The sequence below is a fragment of the Mus musculus genome, chromosome 1 (assembly GCF_000001635.26).
Source record: "Mus musculus strain C57BL/6J chromosome 1, GRCm38.p6 C57BL/6J".
NCBI classification, from domain to species: Eukaryota; Metazoa; Chordata; class Mammalia; order Rodentia; family Muridae; genus Mus; species Mus musculus.
The window spans coordinates 194,807,045-194,825,715 of record NC_000067.6 but is presented as its reverse complement, the minus strand read 5'-3'; the positions used below and the strand labels follow the sequence as shown (position 1 = coordinate 194,825,715).

At 41.7% G+C, this 18,671-nt stretch overlaps 1 protein-coding gene and 1 non-coding gene across 4 annotated transcripts in view; both read right to left on the bottom strand.

The window, feature by feature from the left end:
* Positions 1-3,651: 3,651 nt before the first annotated feature.
* Mir3962 (microRNA 3962) lies at positions 3,652-3,715 on the bottom strand. Its single transcript, NR_039539.1, has one exon. It is a non-coding gene; the product is annotated as a microRNA 3962 (primary transcript).
* Positions 3,716-8,846: 5,131 nt separating this feature from the next.
* Positions 8,847-18,671, bottom strand: part of Plxna2 (plexin A2) — a 197,079-nt gene continuing 187,254 nt past the window's right edge. Inside the window, exons 29-32 of one of the 3 annotated variants that reach the window (NM_008882.2) lie at positions 18,045-18,214; positions 15,442-15,654; positions 14,709-14,859; positions 8,847-13,650 (exon numbers count right to left, since the gene is read on the bottom strand). In NM_008882.2, the coding sequence (NP_032908.2) occupies positions 13,555-13,650; positions 14,709-14,859; positions 15,442-15,654; positions 18,045-18,214 (630 nt within the window). In that variant the 3' untranslated portion in view covers positions 8,847-13,554. Of the gene's footprint in view, positions 13,651-14,708; positions 14,880-15,441; positions 15,655-18,044; positions 18,215-18,671 lie in introns of all 3 variants that reach the window. The other 2 variants (XR_373891.4, XM_006497240.4) reach the window with 2 other exon arrangements.

The window sequence follows — 18,671 nt, the reverse complement described above, 5'->3', positions numbered from 1 at the left end:
CTGGAGACTCAACTCTGTGGGGTACTGGTTAGTTCCTTCTATAAGTTTGCAGACCCCAAATATTTCTTTGGAGCAAATCTAATCTTCATTGTCAGGAAACTAGCAATTCAGTTCATAGGATTCAACAGTGGCCGCTTGATCCTCTCACAAATACTGTATGAGTAAACTAGCAGTCCAGTTCAGTAGTGTCAGGATAGCAAACAAGAATCAAACACAAAACAGCAGCGGTGGTATGGCCTAGTAGAAACAGCCAGGCCTCAGCCAAATTGGCACAAGTCAGCAGGATTGCTTAGGACCAATGACCAGAACCATGCCAGGAGAAGTTCTCTGTGGTGCCTCTCTCAACGAAGTGAAAATCAGTGAAGACTGGAGACGAAGAAGAGATACAAAGCTAACTTTGCAAGCCCAACCCTGTCATTGTCCATTGAGTCCTATCTATACTCCCTCCAAACATCACGTGTCCTCTGTGGGTCTTGCCTCAGCATGTGAGTCTGTCTGAGCAAAACTCTACATGAGTCTCTATCAGCTGATGTCTGCAGAAGTGGCAAGAAGCCACTAGAACACCACCAGAAGATTTTTGGTGCTTTTCTCTCTAGAGAGTCACGGCAAATGCAGCTCATCTACTCGATGTAAGGTGAACCAGAGCATGCCTATTTCAGTGAAGAGTCCTTCATCACATGTCCCTGCTTCAGCAAAATGCTTCCTCACATGTCTGCTTTGGTAAAACATACTTGCACCTGTGTCTGCTCCAGGAAAACACTTCTTCATGTGTTTGCCACAGCAAAATATCATACAACATAAATGACTCTCCAAAGAAATGTAAGTTTTCATTTCAGAGACTATAATATCCCATTTGAGGATATGCTATAATTTACTTAAATTTTCTTATTGGCAGATATTTGATTTGTTTTGCTTATTACTTATAAACAAACAAACAAATGGTGGACATCCCTGCTTATCCTTATTTTCACTTTCTCAGAGCCAAAGTAGTATTGTAATAAAGAAAATTATTATTTTAGAGATTTTGGGGACTTATTGCCCTCTTATACTGAAGAAACTTAGTGTAAATGGCTATGAAGGTAGAGGTGTGTAAGAGGCAGGTACCTTCCCAATCAGTGCTCTGTGTTGACATTTCAATGTTTACTATTCATTATTGTGTTTTTTCACATACATTGATTACAGTAAAACATCTCTACATTGCTTTATTATAAACCATTATTTGTATTTATTCCAATAGCCTATTCTTGTTCTTTGCATATTTAAAGGGATTAGTATTTTATTTATATTTATAAATGCTATTTCTTATTTTAAGACTATTAACATTTTGATGTTTTTGTTACAGACATCTTCTCAAGTTGATTCTATTGTTTATTTTTACTTTCTAGGATGTTCCTTTATGGAGATGGTTCCAATTTTTATGCAGCCAAACATAACAGTTTTTCTTTGTGTTTTCTTCAATTGTTTTGCAGATTAGAAATACCATCTCCATGATAAAATAAATACACAAGTTTATGTTGTACTCTAAGTATTTTACAGCTCCTTTTTATACTTTTAATTCTTAAATTCATCTGAAGTCTATTTTGTTTTACATTGCTAACTGATGATTTAATCTGGTTTTCCCCTGGAATAGCTACTCATTCATTCTATCATTGCTTATTAAACAATGCTGTCTTGGATGCCACCTTTACCACGTGATAATATTTATTAAACATGAAGTAGGTAATTCTGAGCTATTTCCTGCGTTCAGTTGGTTCTTCAGCTACAAACATCCTCTTATTGTTGCACTTTTATCTTTCCATGTATTTTAAAATATGAAAGATATGTTTATATATGAAATGTAGCATTTTTATGTCTTAGAGGAAACACCTCTTAAAATTACTTTGTTTTTAAGGGGATAAAGGCTACTCATGATGATATGATTTTCAAATGAATTTTAGAATTATCTTACCTAGATCCAGGTGGAAAAAAACCTTCCATCTGGGGTCTGGCAAAGGACTGGGTTCAGTATGTGTCTTATATCCTGAAGCTGCTGTTTTAATATGATTTGGTCTTGCAATTCTGAGATAACAGATTATGATTTGGGTTGTTTTCTTTGAGTGCTGTTGTTTTTGTAGGTTGACTGATTTAAAATGAAATTTTAGTGTACACCATGAAAGTCGAAGGAGATTCTCTTTTAAACTGCCTCTTCTCCCCAAGCCCTTGTTTTAGTTTTTATGACTCAGACCTTGTTAAATGGTTTCTAGTCACCACTTGCTTCCCTCAAAACTTCTCTCTTTCATGAAAGTGATATTGTATTTGCATGAAAACAGAAGCATAGACCAGTGGATCAGAATAAAGACTCTAGAAGTAATATTGATCTTGGTCTAGGGTATTAAGAATACACAGCCAGTACTTCTCCTATGTATGTGTCAGAATCTGTTTCTAATCTATTATAATCTTGTCTAATCCATACTACTTGACATTGCCATGGTCCTTTTATCATGAGTATGGGAGGACTATCCCATGTAGATGGCCCCTGGAGCTACTTTCTACTTCCTCCCAAAACAGGACTCATTTCCTGATTGTAGTCAGCACTGTGACCTAAAGCTTTATTAGTTTTTAAAAATTGCTTAATTGTATTTAACTTTACATGAATATCTATTGTACTTCAAGCGTATTTTTCATACATATTTACATTTCCTTTCTTTCCATTCTTCCTTCCTGTTTGCTGCTTTCATTCTCTCTCTACACACACACACACACACACACACACACACACACACACACTTTTCAACTTTCATGTGAAGTATGTATGAATAATTCTATGTATCTATATAAGGTCTTGGAACCATCAATGAGAAAATATGCACTATTTGCCTTTCTGAGACATTTAATATGATTGTCTCCATTTGCATCCATTTTCTGGCAAATGATATAATTTTGTTAATTATAGCTGAAAATATCTATTAGATACAGATCACATTTTCTTTAGTTTTATTTAAAAAACTTTTTACTCTGCTAAGTTTGGACTATTGCTTGGTTCTAATACTATAATAAATATTAATGCAATAATGTTCAAGTATCTCTGTGATCTCTGTGTCTTCAAGTCCTAGGAACTGGTGTGTATGCATGTGCATGCCTGTGTTTGCTTGTGTGTGTACGTGTGTGCCCACATGCAAATGTGTGTGCACATGCATGTGTATGTGTGTATTATGTATGTGTGTGTCTTTGTATGTGTGTATGCGTGTGTAAATATGTATCCCATGTTGCCTTCTAACTCTTAATCCTCTTGCCTTCATCTTCAGACTGCTGGGATTATAATCATATGTTATTCTCCTTACTTATAGTCAGATGCTTTTTAGTCACTCAGGGAACTAAGGAACATTTTAATGCCAGATTCCTAGATTTGTGTTCAGAACATTCTTAGGCAGGCTCTGCTCAGTCAGATAAGCTTCTCTGAAAGAACACTAGACTCATATTTTCCCAGGGAAGAATGTAAGGCCAAGTATTTCAGTGGTGATGTAGGGTAATAATTAGAAACTAAAGGTCTGTTTTTCTTAAGTGCTTGTTGATGCCAGGCCTGCCACACGATATTATGTACATTACCTCTAATTTTCACTGTTGCTATTTCAGTTAATACTGAGTGCATTTAATAGCAGAAGATCACCTCAGAGGGAGTAAGAAATGTACAAACTACTACCTAGCTCCTACGTGGCAGAGTACATTTCTCAACCCAACTATTTGTTTCCAAAACTCTTTGGCACATTTAGTCAGAGCTCTGGGAATGTCCCTCCTCCAAGCATTCATCTGAATGTGGACTTATCACTTCTAGTGAAAGCTCAGGTTTCTTGAGCTTCAAGAATTCTAACCCCAGCTCTCCTTGGTGTAGAGTCTGGTGAAGTCAGGTTTAGATGTTTGAGGCTGTTCATCTGAACCATAGCCAAGATTATTTTAATACCCAGACAAGTGGGGTCAACAGTCCTGGCTGGGGTGGAAACTCTGCTTTCTGTCTTAGTGTTGTGGATAGGCCTGGTGCTGTTTGGATTTTGATGCTAATTCCTCTTTCCTGGGAGGGGCTGATAACAAGGACTTCTTGTGAACAAAACCCCTAAAGAATAAAGGAGCCAATCACTGGACAAGGAGGCAGAACTTCCGGGTTGGACCAAGGAAGAGAGGAAGCAGGAGAGAGTTAGATCATTTTGGACTGGGATATTGTGAGGACAAGATATAGTCTCCCAGTTTCAATGTTGAATACGTCAGGATTTGCCACCGTAGGATTTAGATTTAATAACGCTTACAAGATTATGATTTTAGTTGCTGTGCCCAACGATTGAATTACAGTAGTTTCTGAACTAAGTTTGCATTGTGTTTTCCTTCACATGGCACTTCATTCGTGTTCAAGAGAGAAAGGTACGGTGGCAAAGCAGGTTTGCCTGAGGTGCACCACAAAGGCTGTGGGGAATTTGAAGCATGGGGTTGGTGTGGTAGTGACCCACAAGTGGGAACTTAGCAAGTGGGTGGAGAGATTTCAGAGCACTGAATCAGAGTCTCCATGAGATAAAAACATGGTTGGCCATTGCCTGCTAGTGCATTGCCAGCCAGGCCGTGGGGCAGATAGTTGTCAGCACAAACATGGGAATGTGCCTAGTTCTTTTTAATATTTCCCGCAACAGTTAGGGTTTTACTTCTGTGAACAAATACCATGACCAAGGCAATTCTTACAAAGGACAATATTTAATTGGGCTGGTTTATAGGTTCAGAGATTCAGACCATTGTTATCAAGGCAGGAGCATGGCAGAGTCCAGGCAGGCATGGGGATGGAGGAGCAGAAAGTTCTACATCTGGTTCCAAAACAAACAAGAGAAGACTGGTTTTTAGGCAGCTAGGATGAGGGTCTTAAAGCCTGCACCTACAATGACACACTTCTGCCAATAAGGCCACACCTACTCCAACAACACCACACCTCCTAATAGTGCCACTCTCTGAGCCAAGCATATTCAAAACACCACACTTTCATCTCTTCCTTTTCCCTGGCTACTTTACAGTGTCCATCCTGCTGAGTTCCATGGCTGAGTGTGTGCTGAAGAATGCTTGCATATACAGTAAGGATAGAAAACAGAAGTAAAGGCCTGGTCAGGAGAAGGGAGGGGAAAGCATACTGTATAATAAAGAATTCTATGGAGTAGGTTACTTACTGTTCAAGACTGTGACTGAGATCACAAAAAAGCCAGAATTTAAAAAATATTCCACATTTATTGAATACTACTGATTATAATCTAATCTGTCATTTTGGTAAACAAATTGTGCACATAATTTTCTTCTTGTGTAATCACTGCGAACTGGTTACAGTTCCTTTTCTCCACTTGAAGTTGTTGTATATTCATATAACTTTATTAACATAATCCTCCCCATTCAGATTTTAATGGACTATACATGGCATTCAATAAGGGTGACAATCCATAGTTTAGTTGAAAGAAATATTAGGAGCTGTATTGAGTGGGCACGAGCAGACCAAAAGTGAAGAATTTTCTCATGGGGAGGGGAGTATTTTCTTTAAAATTTATTATTATTATTATTATTATTATTATTATTATTATTATTACCTTTTCTGGTTAGCCTCTAGTACAGGCATATAGAGTGCTCCAATATGGCACCCTCTGTGAATCTGGAGTTGAAGAAGACCTTCACAGAGGTTCAAGCCAAAGCTATTGATACTCAACAGAAGGTGAAACTTGCAGACATACAGATTGAACAGCTAAACAGAAAGAAAAAGCATGCACAATTTATGGACATGGAGATTATGACACTGGTAGATGAGACTAACGTATGAAGGTGTAGGAAGAATGTTTATTCTACAGTCCAAGGAAGTAATTAACAACCAACTGTTAGACAAACAGAAAATAGCAGAAAAAAATTAAAGATATGGAGCAGAAAAAGGTCTAACTGGAGTGAAACGTTAAGGAAGCTGAGGGAGAGATGCTGATGGCAAGAAGGGTACAGTGGGAGCTGCTGGGAAAGTTCTTCCCTTCTGACCCCTCCCATTCTGTCCAAGCAGGAGCTGTGCAGGGCACTATCCTCCCTCTGCCCAGCAGCCACATATCTCTATCACACTGAACCCCTTCAGGTCCCAACTGAATGTCTGCCATCCTTGCCCATGATAATCTTCTTTCCTGGGTCAAACCAGGAGCTCTCAACAAAGGGAAGACTGGAGACAGATGGAGAAAACTGGCCAAGTCTGTCACTAGGCATGTGGATTAGACCAGGTTAGACCAATAAAAAGCTATGTCTTACTCTAAAAAAATTATTATTATTTATTTTTGTTTTGTTGGTATGTATGTATATGACATGTGTATATAAACACATGTGTGCCAAGTCACACACGAAGATCAGAAAAAAGAGGCTTGTGTGGCAAGTGGTTTGGTTTGGTTTTTGGTTTTTTTTTTTTTTTGGTTGTTTTGTTTTGTTTTTTAACTTGATGAATTATCTTACAGGTTCCAGTGTTTTAAAAAATAATATTACAGTCTTAAAAAATTACCAAATCTATTAAAAGAATGGAGGCAATTTTAGGCAAGCTTTTCATTACATTTAAAATCCATGATGCATTTTAATAGCTTTGAGATAGCTATTCTCTCTTAGATCTTCTAGAGATCTAGAATTGTTGGTGCACAGATTTACAAACTTGAAAAGTAAGTGAAGTACTCAGAAAATGACAGATATAATTTATGTAGTCATTAAACTGGACACTTGAAGGAACTAGCTCCAGGAAAAGAATTCAGCCTAGAAATTGCCCTTTCCTCCTGGAGAGTTTGATCCTGCAGTTGTTTGTGGTTTTATCTGTCTTCTGAAATACTCACAAAGCTGTAAATATTGTAAGACAATTTGCTTTAAGAGACCTGGGTTTAGGTGATATGGGAAATAGAATAGTACAAATGGCTGTTCTTAGAATCTTTCTTTGAAGAAGACAGAGCCCATGCTAGGGATTGAGGCACACCAGCTCTGACCTGACTTTAGTTTTTGTTTTGGTTTACTTTGTCTTTTTTTCAGGATGCTTTTGACACAGATGAGAAGGAACTGTGTCATCTTGGGGTACTGAGGCTAGAGTTTTGCAGCTGTGAAGTGTTAAATACTAAGTAATATTAAATGTTTTAGGATTGTTATTTCTTGCTGAGCCTTCAATTATCTTCATTGTAAACACCATTTTAATGCTGACTATGAATGATTTAAATTTATGAGTAGGAAGTCTTTTTACAGAACCTGCCTTTATGCCTGACATCCTTGAACGAGAAACTGTCCTGAAATAGGCCCTTTAAGGGCAACTGGACAAACTGACTTCACGGAACTCCACTAGCTTTGGACACATTAAAATCACTCTGAAAAAAACTATAACTACAGCTGAAAATGAGTTCTAGCCATTGAGACCTGGGTTTAGGTGCAAGGTCAGTCCATGAGCAGGCAGTAACAGAAGCCGGTGTTAGCTCACCAGGGCTACTGTATTGTGTGTCACACCTTCATAGACATGGTGGACAGCAGAGGATGACAAAATGGGGATATGCCCTTCAGACAAGCTATGGTATTGAACACAGTGCACACTGTTTCCACTCAGGCCTCGGCACTGTACTGTCCTTTCATTTCAGGGGAGGAGAGGGGGAGTGAGAGATGAATGCACAGGAATACAAATACATAAAAAGCACTACCAGTTGCTGAGTACTGGGTAGAAAATCTCAAGAATTATTTCTTTGAGCCTGTTGAGGTGGTATATACCTAAAATCCCAGTACTCCCTGGCTGTATGTATGTATGCGTGTGTATATATATATATATATATATATATATATATATATATATATATATATGTGTGTGTGTGTGTGTGTGTGTGTGTGTATGTATATATATATATATATATATATATATATATATATATGAATATCTATATACTAAAATGCTCTCGTTTCCAAAATTCTGTTTAATGAGTACTAGGGTTCTTTATGTGTGTTGGATGTTCAAAGTCAGGGATACCCTGCTTCTCAGAAAGTCCTTCTGGTCCTGTTTTCTAATAGAAAAGGATGAGAAACTCCTGAGTACACTTGGCTGGGACAGGTTCTTGAGTCATTCTCATCTAATGTATCTCACCAGTAAGAGAGTGAAAATGTCACACATCACCGAACTGCAGGATAAAAACAGGAAAATAAGGGTAAAGGGAGGGTCATATCACCCTCAGTTTAGAGGGAGTTTGAAGATTTCTTCTCTTCAGGCTCATTACAGAACAGTGGAAGTTCTCCTGCTTCTAAGATCCATTTTTTTTTTCTGTTCACAACTCCCCAATCAGGGGCTGTCTTCATATTCCTCCCCTGGGCTGGATCTAAAAGTACTCACCATCTGGCATCTTTCACTTTATTCACTTTTAATTTCTGAAGCAAATATGAACACCACTATCTATCTCAATGCTTAACGGAAAGTCTCCCTCAGAATCATCCTAAGCAGTAGGAGCAAGGGCCAGGCTTCTCTCATTCACATTTCATCCTAGCACTTAATCCATGAGTGAGTGTTGTTTTTGGAAGGGCTGGTCCTGGGGAGAGAGGTGACACTAGTCTAAGAACTCACTCTGGAAAGGAGCCTATAGCCTCCCCAGAGGCAAGCTGTATTCTGAAGTCCTGGGGCTAGAGGGCAGTGTTCATCCACTGACATGCCTGGAGCAGGCAGTGTATGCACGTGTGTGATGAAGATGGCTAGACATGAATAAGCTCTGGCTCCACAGTTTTCTCAGATTCATTCACAGCAACTCAGTTGCTCTTTCTGACTATCTGCTTCTTGTATAGACCCCAAAATTATTCTATACCCATGTGGCCAAATAACTGTGCTTATATGAAGATTTAAGATTTTTTTTTAATCCAGTAATCTTTATTTATATATAACAACAGTACAAATTGTGTCCTTGGCTTGCAAAATAGGAGTTTCATATTTACAATAGGTACATGATAATATATTAGATAACAAAACCCCGCTTTATTGGAACATTTTAAATACTTCATTTTCTTATTATTTCATAACACCTGTAAAAACAACAAAACCAGACAACCAGCATTGTACTTTCTTAAAAATAGATATAATACAGATTCCAGTGTGTCATGGGGAAAGGTCTGAGTAGGAGAGGATGAGGAGAGGCAGCTTGGCTCAAGGCCTTCATGTGCCTGCATAAAGAGCTTGTCCCTTTCTCTCCCATACATTCAGGAACTTTGGTCCTGTTTGGTGGGGACCACACTTCTTTATGCGTGGATGTCAAAATGGAGACCAAGCGTGTCAAAATGATGACCTTGACTGAGTCTCAAAGAAGCTTCTTACTGCCTTCTCTGTGTTCCTAGGGACAGAGGCAGGGAGGAGGCAGCTCAGTCTGGGGAGATGGTATGGGAGAGGAGAGTGAGTTGTGAGCCTGTGCAAGGCAGGAGACTCTCTATTTTGTTTATTGTGTTGAGGCCTGTCTGACAGGCATTGGCCTTGCTTGTCTCTTGTAACATTCCCTAGACTAGCTAGAAAGTACCAAGAGAATTTTACTTTTTATTATAAGTGTCACTGGGCCTTAGATACTAAATCTTCACTCTAGGGAATGAGTAGAAAAGATAGAAGGAAAAGAGATATGGAGTATGAAACAGATGCCACTATTCTATGAGCACATTCCTAAGACAAGGCATCAGGAGGACCTGACCACCTCTTCCAGCCTTCTTCCCACCATAAGATCTGCCCCATGCCCTAGGTCCCTGAAGCCACTTTGCATTTCCTCACCCTCCTGGCCCTCTGTATCTCAATTCTTCACTGTCTTTGTCGAGGATTCAGGGCTCTTAGCTGTGACACAATGTGGTTGGAAAGGGTCCTTTTTGAGTAACTGCCAGCTTAGTATTGCCAGGCAGCAGGTGAGATTACAGATTTGGCAGTTGTGCAGTGTCTGAGAACTGGATAGCTAGAGGCTTCCAGCAGTCTCTGCTTGTTGTATCAGGACTGCTAGCAGCCTCCTCTGCTTTTATCTCATGTGCAGCAGGCCCAGGGGCCTTAACTGCTAATTTCTATTTTCATCCTGGTAGAACTGAAGGAAGGTCAGGAGCATAAGCAGCAAGGTTGTGCTGACTAAAGAGGTGGTAGCAGTGTGTGTGTGGGGGGGGGGGTCAGCCTTCTTCCTTAATGACACCCCATTTTCTATGCACCTAGTGTTTTCTGCTGGGGAGGGTGGGAAAACCATCCTGCTGCTATATTGGTGGTAGGTCTAGCAGCTTGGAGAATCTGCATTTGCTGAAAGAAGGACCTTTGAGGTCTTATTCACCCTGGTCTGTAGGACCTTTAAGAACTTGGCAGACGATTAGTACTTAGGATTGTTCTCCAAATGAATGAGTGAAGGACACAGTTCCCTCTTTCGGTATGATCACAGTGTGCCCATGAGTTCAATGACTGCACTCTATAAAGAAAGAGGGATCAGAAGTAATTTTGAGATTCAAACCACAGAAAGAGGTAGAACATCAGACACAGAAGTGCCTGATCCACACAGAAGGCAAGAGGTGTTGTTCAGTTGAGGGATAAATCTTAATACAGTCCTCTAGAACTCTGTCTTGCCAAACCCTCTGCAGTCCTATTCCTTTCCTAGAGAATTGCCTTTTGTGTAGATCAATGAAATAAAGTAAAGCTAGGTAGGTTTAAGAGAGAATTCATGCCTCCCCAAAGATAAATGGCTTTTTGAGGGGAAGGGTGGTAGCTTTAACTTTTTTTTTCTTTTTAAACAAAAGGCCAAAATATCTTCAAGTTGGATAACAGCAAGAACAGTGACCAATCAACTTTCTCTCCTCTCCACCAGGGAGTAGACTATCAGTGACTAGTAAACTAAAGCAAAGAACTGGTGGAATGATAGGTAGAAAGCTAAAATGAGAGCAAGACTCTACAATAACTCACCCTCCTGGCATGGCATGGCCTCTCTCTAGCTGAATTTTCCTCCTTAGTTTTTCTATAATTGTGCCCCTTGGCCACTCTTCTTTTTCAGCCCAAGTTGTCCAACTCATGGAATCCTTAGCAAAGTGTCTAGACTATCTTTCAGGTTGGCCCTTCTCCCTTCATCTACATTCTTTGATTTGCTCTCTTCCCATCATTCTCTCCATACTCTCCAAACATCTTCAGTGAAGCATGCCAGAGGCAGTGAACGGGTACCATAAGTGGCTGCTGGGATATACCAGGTAGGCACACTGAAAAGGGTGTGGGTAAGATACTGTTGAAAGGGATGTAAAACATTTTCTTTTTTTTTTACTTCTTGATGAACAGCACTCTCGACATCAGCCTGAGCAGTAGCAGCTGCTCAGAAAGTCTTTAACGGTGCTGAGATGGAAAAAAAGGCGAGCCAGAGTTATCCTGTCTTCTGTTCCTATTCTTGTTTTGACTATATCATTTCTTTCATTTTCAAAATTCTAAGTTCTAAGATGATAAGCTTTGGGTGATATGAGGAGCAAACACTTTGGCTTGGTGTGAAAGGCCAGTCATTAGTTTTTTTTTTTTTCCAGGATATTAATATGGCCCCGAAAACTTTAACATGAGTAGATTATCAGAAGAAAAGTGGCCTTGGCATGGCTGGTTGTGAATCATCATAAAATCAGCAAGTTTCCTGAGTATTTTGCTGAATGCTTTTCTCTCTCCACTTGTCAGTTGCATTCAGGCAAGAAACAAGCTGAACAGCCCAGACAGCTTCAGCTATATGTGAGACAGCTATCTGAAGATATATACATTCCATGGAAGCCGCCTTCTTGGCTTTTCTTCTTTGCCCTGTGCAGGCAGTCAGATCTGGTGAGCAGAATCTCAGATACTGGAATCAACTGGAAAAATCAGCTGAGGCCTGAGTTAATTGTGAAGGAAGTAACCCAGGGCCAGTCTCTGTTGGGATAGTTAGCTCCATTTCCCAGCCCCATTTTCCAGTCTGGCATTCCTGACCCCTTAAAAAACAGATTTATGCCTTCTTAGGGGACATATGTTCACCATTCCCTCATGCCCACCCTTTGTCATCCTCTTGTCCTCCTCCCTAGAAACAGATGCTAATTGCAAAGCTGTTGGAGTTGGCTGCTAGGGGTCATCCCAAGGCAGGAGGACTAAATTCCCTGAGGGCTTACCAGTTGAATTTCTTGTCCTGCTACAACAGAGCTTGCCTCTGGGCCCAAGGATGGAGCCTTGGCCTCTGCTTGGAAGCTATACTCAGGAAGGCTGGCCATCTATGGCATTAGGTATCAGGAGACAGAGGGACGAACAGGTGCCTTCTCAGAAGTAATACACTTTCACATCCATGGTTTCATGACAGACAGAGATGATGGTCATTTCTACTGAGGCAAACGCAGATGCCCAGTTGGTCAGGGGCTTCTGGTTATGAGTGAAGGTTGGCCTCCCCTCTCCAGGCACAAGAGAAAAGAAAATATAATAATAAATACTGCTGCTTTTTAAACCTACACTCTTCAAGTATTGCTTACTGTAAACAGTGTTTGTTTTCTTTTTAATTGCCGTAAACTAGTGGATGGTTGAGTAGAATCCAAAGTCAAACACCCATGTTCCCCATTCAGCTCAGACCTAGGAGGCCTGGTCTGTGCAGTCCCCAGGTGCCTGGCTTGTGGGTCTCTTTTCAGAGTCCTTAAGGAGGAGGTGGCTGTTCTATGAAAGCCTCATCTCTTCAGTTTCTGATATCAATTCTAGGGAAACCAAAAGGAAAAGTACCAAGGACCAACTTCTCATTTGTTGAGGCTTGGGATTAAGTGAAACAAAGAAAAGGTGTTCTCACAGGTCCTTGTTGGGTACTTCCTCCTCTTAGGAGATGAGGATACACAAGGGCACAGCACAGAAGGCAGTTTCCTATTAGCAGGTGGATCTGATCAGCTTCTGCAATTTCCACAAAGGCCTGAAGTTCTCAGTTGCATCTGGCTGTGGTGGGATTCAGGTCTTCCTGGCTTATTTGCCAAATGGTTAGTACGAACTTCTGCTCCTTCCTGCCTCTCCTCCTTCCTCTCAGTTCAAGGGAGAGGAGAGCATTTCCATACTGGTTCTACTCAGCATCTCTCAGGTATTTTTCTGACATTGAGAAAGAGATGTTACAGAAGGAAGGAGAAATATTACTAAGAAGGGAATAGAAATCAAATTAAACAAAAGTTGGACGGGATGGACAGGGAGGATTTATGTTTCTGTTTTATTTCTGTTTTTTTCCCTTTTTCTTAAAAAATTAAATAAAGTTCTCATTATTTCCCAATATACATCAAATGAATTTTCATGCAAAGCAGCAGTCACAGAGGCAGAACCATCTGGCTCAAGCCTCTCAGCTTAAAGGGCCACCTTCTCCTTGCCCGTTGTGTCCTGAGCTCACACTGTGATGGGTGGTGTTCACTGTCCTTCTGGAAGGAACCGGCTGTGATGAAACATGGCTGCCATTGACAGAGGAGCCTTTCCTTCTTCCGTCAGTGAGGTTTCAGAGGATAGCCAGCTCTGGGGTCTGATACCCTTCACTCATCCCATCTTTCCTTTTGAGAAGCCAGTGTGATAGCTTATATGAGTCTCTCTTCCAAGAACAAGATGTCTTCCTTTCAGCTCTCTATGGACATGGCGTTGATGAGATGCTCCACCTTGTAGGCCAGTCGTTGCCGTCGGGCCTGTTCATCCTGCTCTAGTGCCCCGATGAGCTGAAGGGCAAAACAAAGGCAGGTAACTCAAGATTCAGCTTCAAAGGCTCAACTTTCTGGAGTCATCAAACCAGCATCTGTCCCTCTACCTTTTCAATCTGCCTTTAGGAATGTAATGTCAAATAACTGGCATGATTCAGTGAATAGATTTATGCATAGTTATGCTTTACTTAACAGTAAGGATGCTTTCAGAGGAAAGAGTCCTTACATGGTTTTGTCATCAGGAAAACACCTGAGAGTACCCACATGCAAGAGACTGAATCAAGTACAAGAGAACACATATGAAACGTATGGCTCTGTTTTTATAAGTAGGAGCATGCTCTAAAATACTAACGAAAGCATAACATAGCATAGTAAACATAGTTTATGCACTAGTTACATAGTTATTTACTATTAATAGCACAGACTGTACTTAGTCTTGTAAGCCATATAACTAGCAGCTTGGTGGGCTTATTTACCCAGCATGGCCATATAATCATGAGTACTATGAGGTACAGATGACTCTGGGGTCACACAGGAATTTTTCAGCTGCATTTACTCTGGTGGGACCACTGCCATAAGGGTGGCATGCCACAAAATCATGATGTAGAGCACACATCTAAAAACACGCGCAGGAATATATGCATGTGCATAGAGCTCTCATATGCTTAAAGCATATGTTAGAGTTACTTAAGTGTGGAATACTATTTTTTGTTGTTGTTGCTGTTTCTTTCTTTAGGCTCAGTGCTAATGCATGGCCTGTCACCTTCCTGGTTAACTTTTGTTCACATCAAAGTCCATCAGTCTATCTCAATCTGACTGGATCTGCCCAAGTGTAAACTGATAATTCTATTCATTGCTTAAGAAAGAATAAAATTAATCATACAATACTTGAGTAAGAGAAGACAGGGAGGAGTTCAATGAATCAGGAGAGGTTGGGCTGTTTTATAAAGAAAAGATAATTTGGGGCTCATGACTTTGACTATAGATTGCGATTTTTTAAAAGTGATCGCTACTTCTGTTTTTTCGGGCCTAGATCAAGTTGCAGGTTGGTCTCAGCCCTTGAGACCCTGTCTTACCTCCTCACTGTACTTGCTGACATATGAGTAGATCTCGTTGAGGGCGCTCAGCATATTGAACTCTGTAGCATGCAGGCGGGACTGCTCCGCGAGGTAGGCATTCATATCTTGGTCACTAATGGCTGGGAGCTTGGCAATATCTGCATAGTATCTGCCATGGACAGGACAAGCCTATGATGGGAGTTCAGCAAACATTCACCAATACCCACCCTGGTCCAGGTACCTTGGGAGAATAAAGCCATGGGTCCAAACTATTCCTGCCTTCCATCTCTTCTCTGATGTGGCCTCTGCTTCAAGCTGAGGTGTGAGTCTAAGGTGCAGTCCAAATTTCTGAAGGACACTCCAGTCAGCTAAGACTGAGTCCTATGCTGGGTCCTGAGTAGTCAAAACCCCAGACTCAGGCAACACTCCTTGTGTTCATATTTCAGCTCTTTTACCTCATAGCTTGTGAGCTTTGGCAAGTTACCTAGCTTTTCTGTGCCTCCATTCATTCACTAGTAAAATAGGGATAATCATAGCAGCTATTTTACAACTGTCCATTTGAATATTTCAGTGAAATAATACATATAAAATCCTTATCACAATAATGCTTACATGTCCAATAAATGTTAATTAGGATGATAATTATCAGACCTCACCAAATCCCCTTCCTTCCCACAACATAGGAGGTATGAGGTCCTGCTCTTCAGTGGCCACTGATGCTCACAGTGGGTGTCTTGAGGGAATTACTGACCTTTCTACCCAGTTCTTATAACTGGGGATATCCTTGGCATAGAGCAGCTTGTTGGAAGGTGAGTCCTTGCCTAGTCGGTGCTCTGATGTGGAACAGGAGTCCATAAAGGTCTGGGCTACCACAGAGAGGCAGGCATCTGTGATGCTGCCCTTGTGGATGTCAAATACAAATTGAGGGTTCTTGATGACATTCACCCAGAAACGAAGTGGAAGGCTGTAGGAAAAGGCAGAGTACCCTGAAGAATGCACTTTGACATTGCCCCTTCCCAATACTTTCCCCTTACTGCTGAATGGTAGAGCAGATATTCCATTCTAAAAGAGAAGAGAATGAATTCAGAAACTGGTCCAACAGGAGCTAGTTGCTCATCTTATGATGTTCCCAGATGCAGGAGAAAGCAGAGTGGTTTTGATCTTCTTATACCAAGGCATTTATTTGCTCTGCTCCCTAACAGCTGAGGGTTGGGTGTGTCTGGGCTTTGCCCCTTCTTGATAGGCTTTTCCAGAGGCCTCAGTGCCCAAGGGGAAGGTCAACTACAGAAAACAGCACAATGTCCTCAAGGTTTCAGACAAACCCATCAGGCTCTTAGAGTCTCTCACAGAGGTCACAGCCATTGTATAAAAGGATGAAATGGTCAGTCAGTCCTAAGTACTGCCTCAGTGGGGACACTACCCTCTGGAGCCAGTCTGCCATTGAGACAGTTCTCAGTACTGAGTCAGAGGACAGGTTCCTCATGGAGTAATTTCTTTCAGGGGTCTCCTCCAGGGCTTTTTGTGTCTCAGCATGGCAGAGGGAAGTGAGGGACCTGTTGCTGGTATTCCAAGAGAGAATAGCCCACTGTGGCTCTGAGTTTTTCCCTAAAGATAGACTGCTTCTGAGACTCTGGAATCTAAAGGCAGAGGAATAGCCTTCAATGTTCCCAATTCCAGGAGGGATTAAGCCCATTGCTTGCCTTCAAAACAGTTTCTGTAGCTACTGTTTTGCCTCTTTCTGAAGTCTGCCTTCTCTGGCTGCCCTCCAGCCTTGACTCTTCTAATACCTGTGTGGCATGAACCCTGTCACGGGCTTGCCCTCCTAGCCCAAGATAGTGCCCTTAGCTCTTGCTATTCTTTCTTTGAATTCTGCTGACTTCACCAACTTGGAATTTTCCAAGTGTGTTTTTAATGATAGGTATTGTAAATGTCAGTGTTTATCCCCTCCCAAGTCTCCTGTTGTAAATTTTGCTTGCCCTCCAACTTGCAACCCTTCCTTGAAACCTAGGAGGAGCTGCCTCAGCCAGCTTTGGCACAGCTCTTCTGTCTTGTCCTTCTCTGACAGAGCTGGCTGGACATGTCTAAGCTCTTTTCCTTGGACATTTGTTATGTGAAGTGTAAGCCACATGACTTTATCACACTATCACAGTGGGGAGGGGGTGCATTGCTGTTGCTTGAGTCTAGCCAGAAGGCACAGAGAAGCAAACAACCTTTAACTTTCTCCTGATTTTAACCAAACAGCTAGTCCCAGTACTGGGCTCAACATCCTGCAAAGCTGAGGAGACACCATGGATCTGTTTTGGTAGGGGCTTACTGAGTATTCTTCATCTACTGCCACTGAACCATATCACTCCACTGTGACCAAAAATTGCAGATGAGGAGGCCCACAACATCAAAAGAATGAAAGTCTATTCCAAGGCCCCATTGGCTCTCTCAAAGTATTTTGCTGGTTGCTAGGACTTTTGATTTCCAAATGACAGCCTGAACCCATCTGTGTCAGCTCTGTTTTCTGGGGATTGCTGACTCCAGACAGCTGTGTGGGCTTCCTGCCCAATCCAAATGTTTCTCTCCTTTGTGCTCAGTCCTAGAGAAAGCCTTTTGACTCTGGCTCTTGGCTGTCTTGTCTGGTCTATAAGCTGGTCCTTAGCATGGTCTGTAGTCCAGTCTTAAAACCTGGGAGGGAAAAGCTTCATCCTAGGCACTATCAGAAGCTGCTTCTCCCACCACTATTCTGGATGTAGAAGAGACCTGAACAAAAATCATTCTTTCTGTTGCTTCCTGAAAGCTATGATGCTGGGGTTAAAACTTGGCTTTAAGAGAGCAAGTCTGCAATGCAATCTCATACTTGTGGGTTTGTCAAGTCTAGCAAGTACCAGCTTCATCCCCAGAGCTGGCCATCTTTACCAAGGGTCCCAGCTCAGAAGCACATCTCTCAGAAGGTTTAACAGTGATAGACTGCAAAGCTAAGTGGATGCTCACAGTCATCTATTGCATGTAGGTTTTATATACAGCTTTGTTTATGTTCCTTAGTTTCTTCCTCTTGATAACTAGAAGATTCTACATCATAGGGAACAGTTTTACCAAAGGAAGGGTCACAATGGTGAGGCAGAACTCAAAATGATATGCATAGCTCAGGCTAGGCAAGGCCCACTTGTAGCAGGCAGCCTTGGGGATGATGTTGACTCTGCAGTGTCTGTGTGTGTGTGTGTAGTGTGTATGTGTGCGTGATGTGTTCCAGGAGCCAGATAACCTAGCCCCCATCTCTACTTCTCATCTCTAGCTTCTGCTGGTCTCCAACCCCCAAAATGCTGGACCTCCTCAGGTGGCATTCCCATTGAGCTCCCCCAGGGTTACCAGTTGCTTTTCCAGGTGTGCCGCACATCTGTGTCGTGGATACTGTGTCTGTCTGCCTGCTCATCCAGGAAATCAAACATGTACTTGATGGCTAGGGGGAGAGCACTACCCCGGTGCACAGTGCTGAACAAGGTCTCAAACAAGTCGTCCACAAATTTCTGCAGGGTGCCCTGTGGGAGAAAGTGGGGAGGGGGACAATGAAATAGTTAGTGGGTGCCAGAGGGCAGCAGAAGGCATGCCAGATGGGGCCTTGGACCCATCTTACCTTGGAAATTTGTCTGAAATGCAAGAGTGTATAGGTAGAGAGGCAGGAGTGAGGTAGATACTGGGTGGGATGTGGAGTTGGGAGAGACTGACATGTCTGGAAATCCATAGAAAGATCTCTCTTCTAATCTGTGGCAGTGTGCCCTGAAGGTATGAGCTCAGGACATTTGATGGGAAGATAGGAAATGAATGTCCTAAAATAAATGAGAGGACTCAAACTGGCAGCAGAGTCTATAGAGGGTGCTCAGGGAGTCTGACCCCTGGTGGAGCTTGGGGGGTAGGGTGGGGTCTGAAATGAAGCATCAACAGCTTTATGGTGTTAGCAGCATAGGCTTCAAGTTTATCTTCAGGAGAACCCATGTA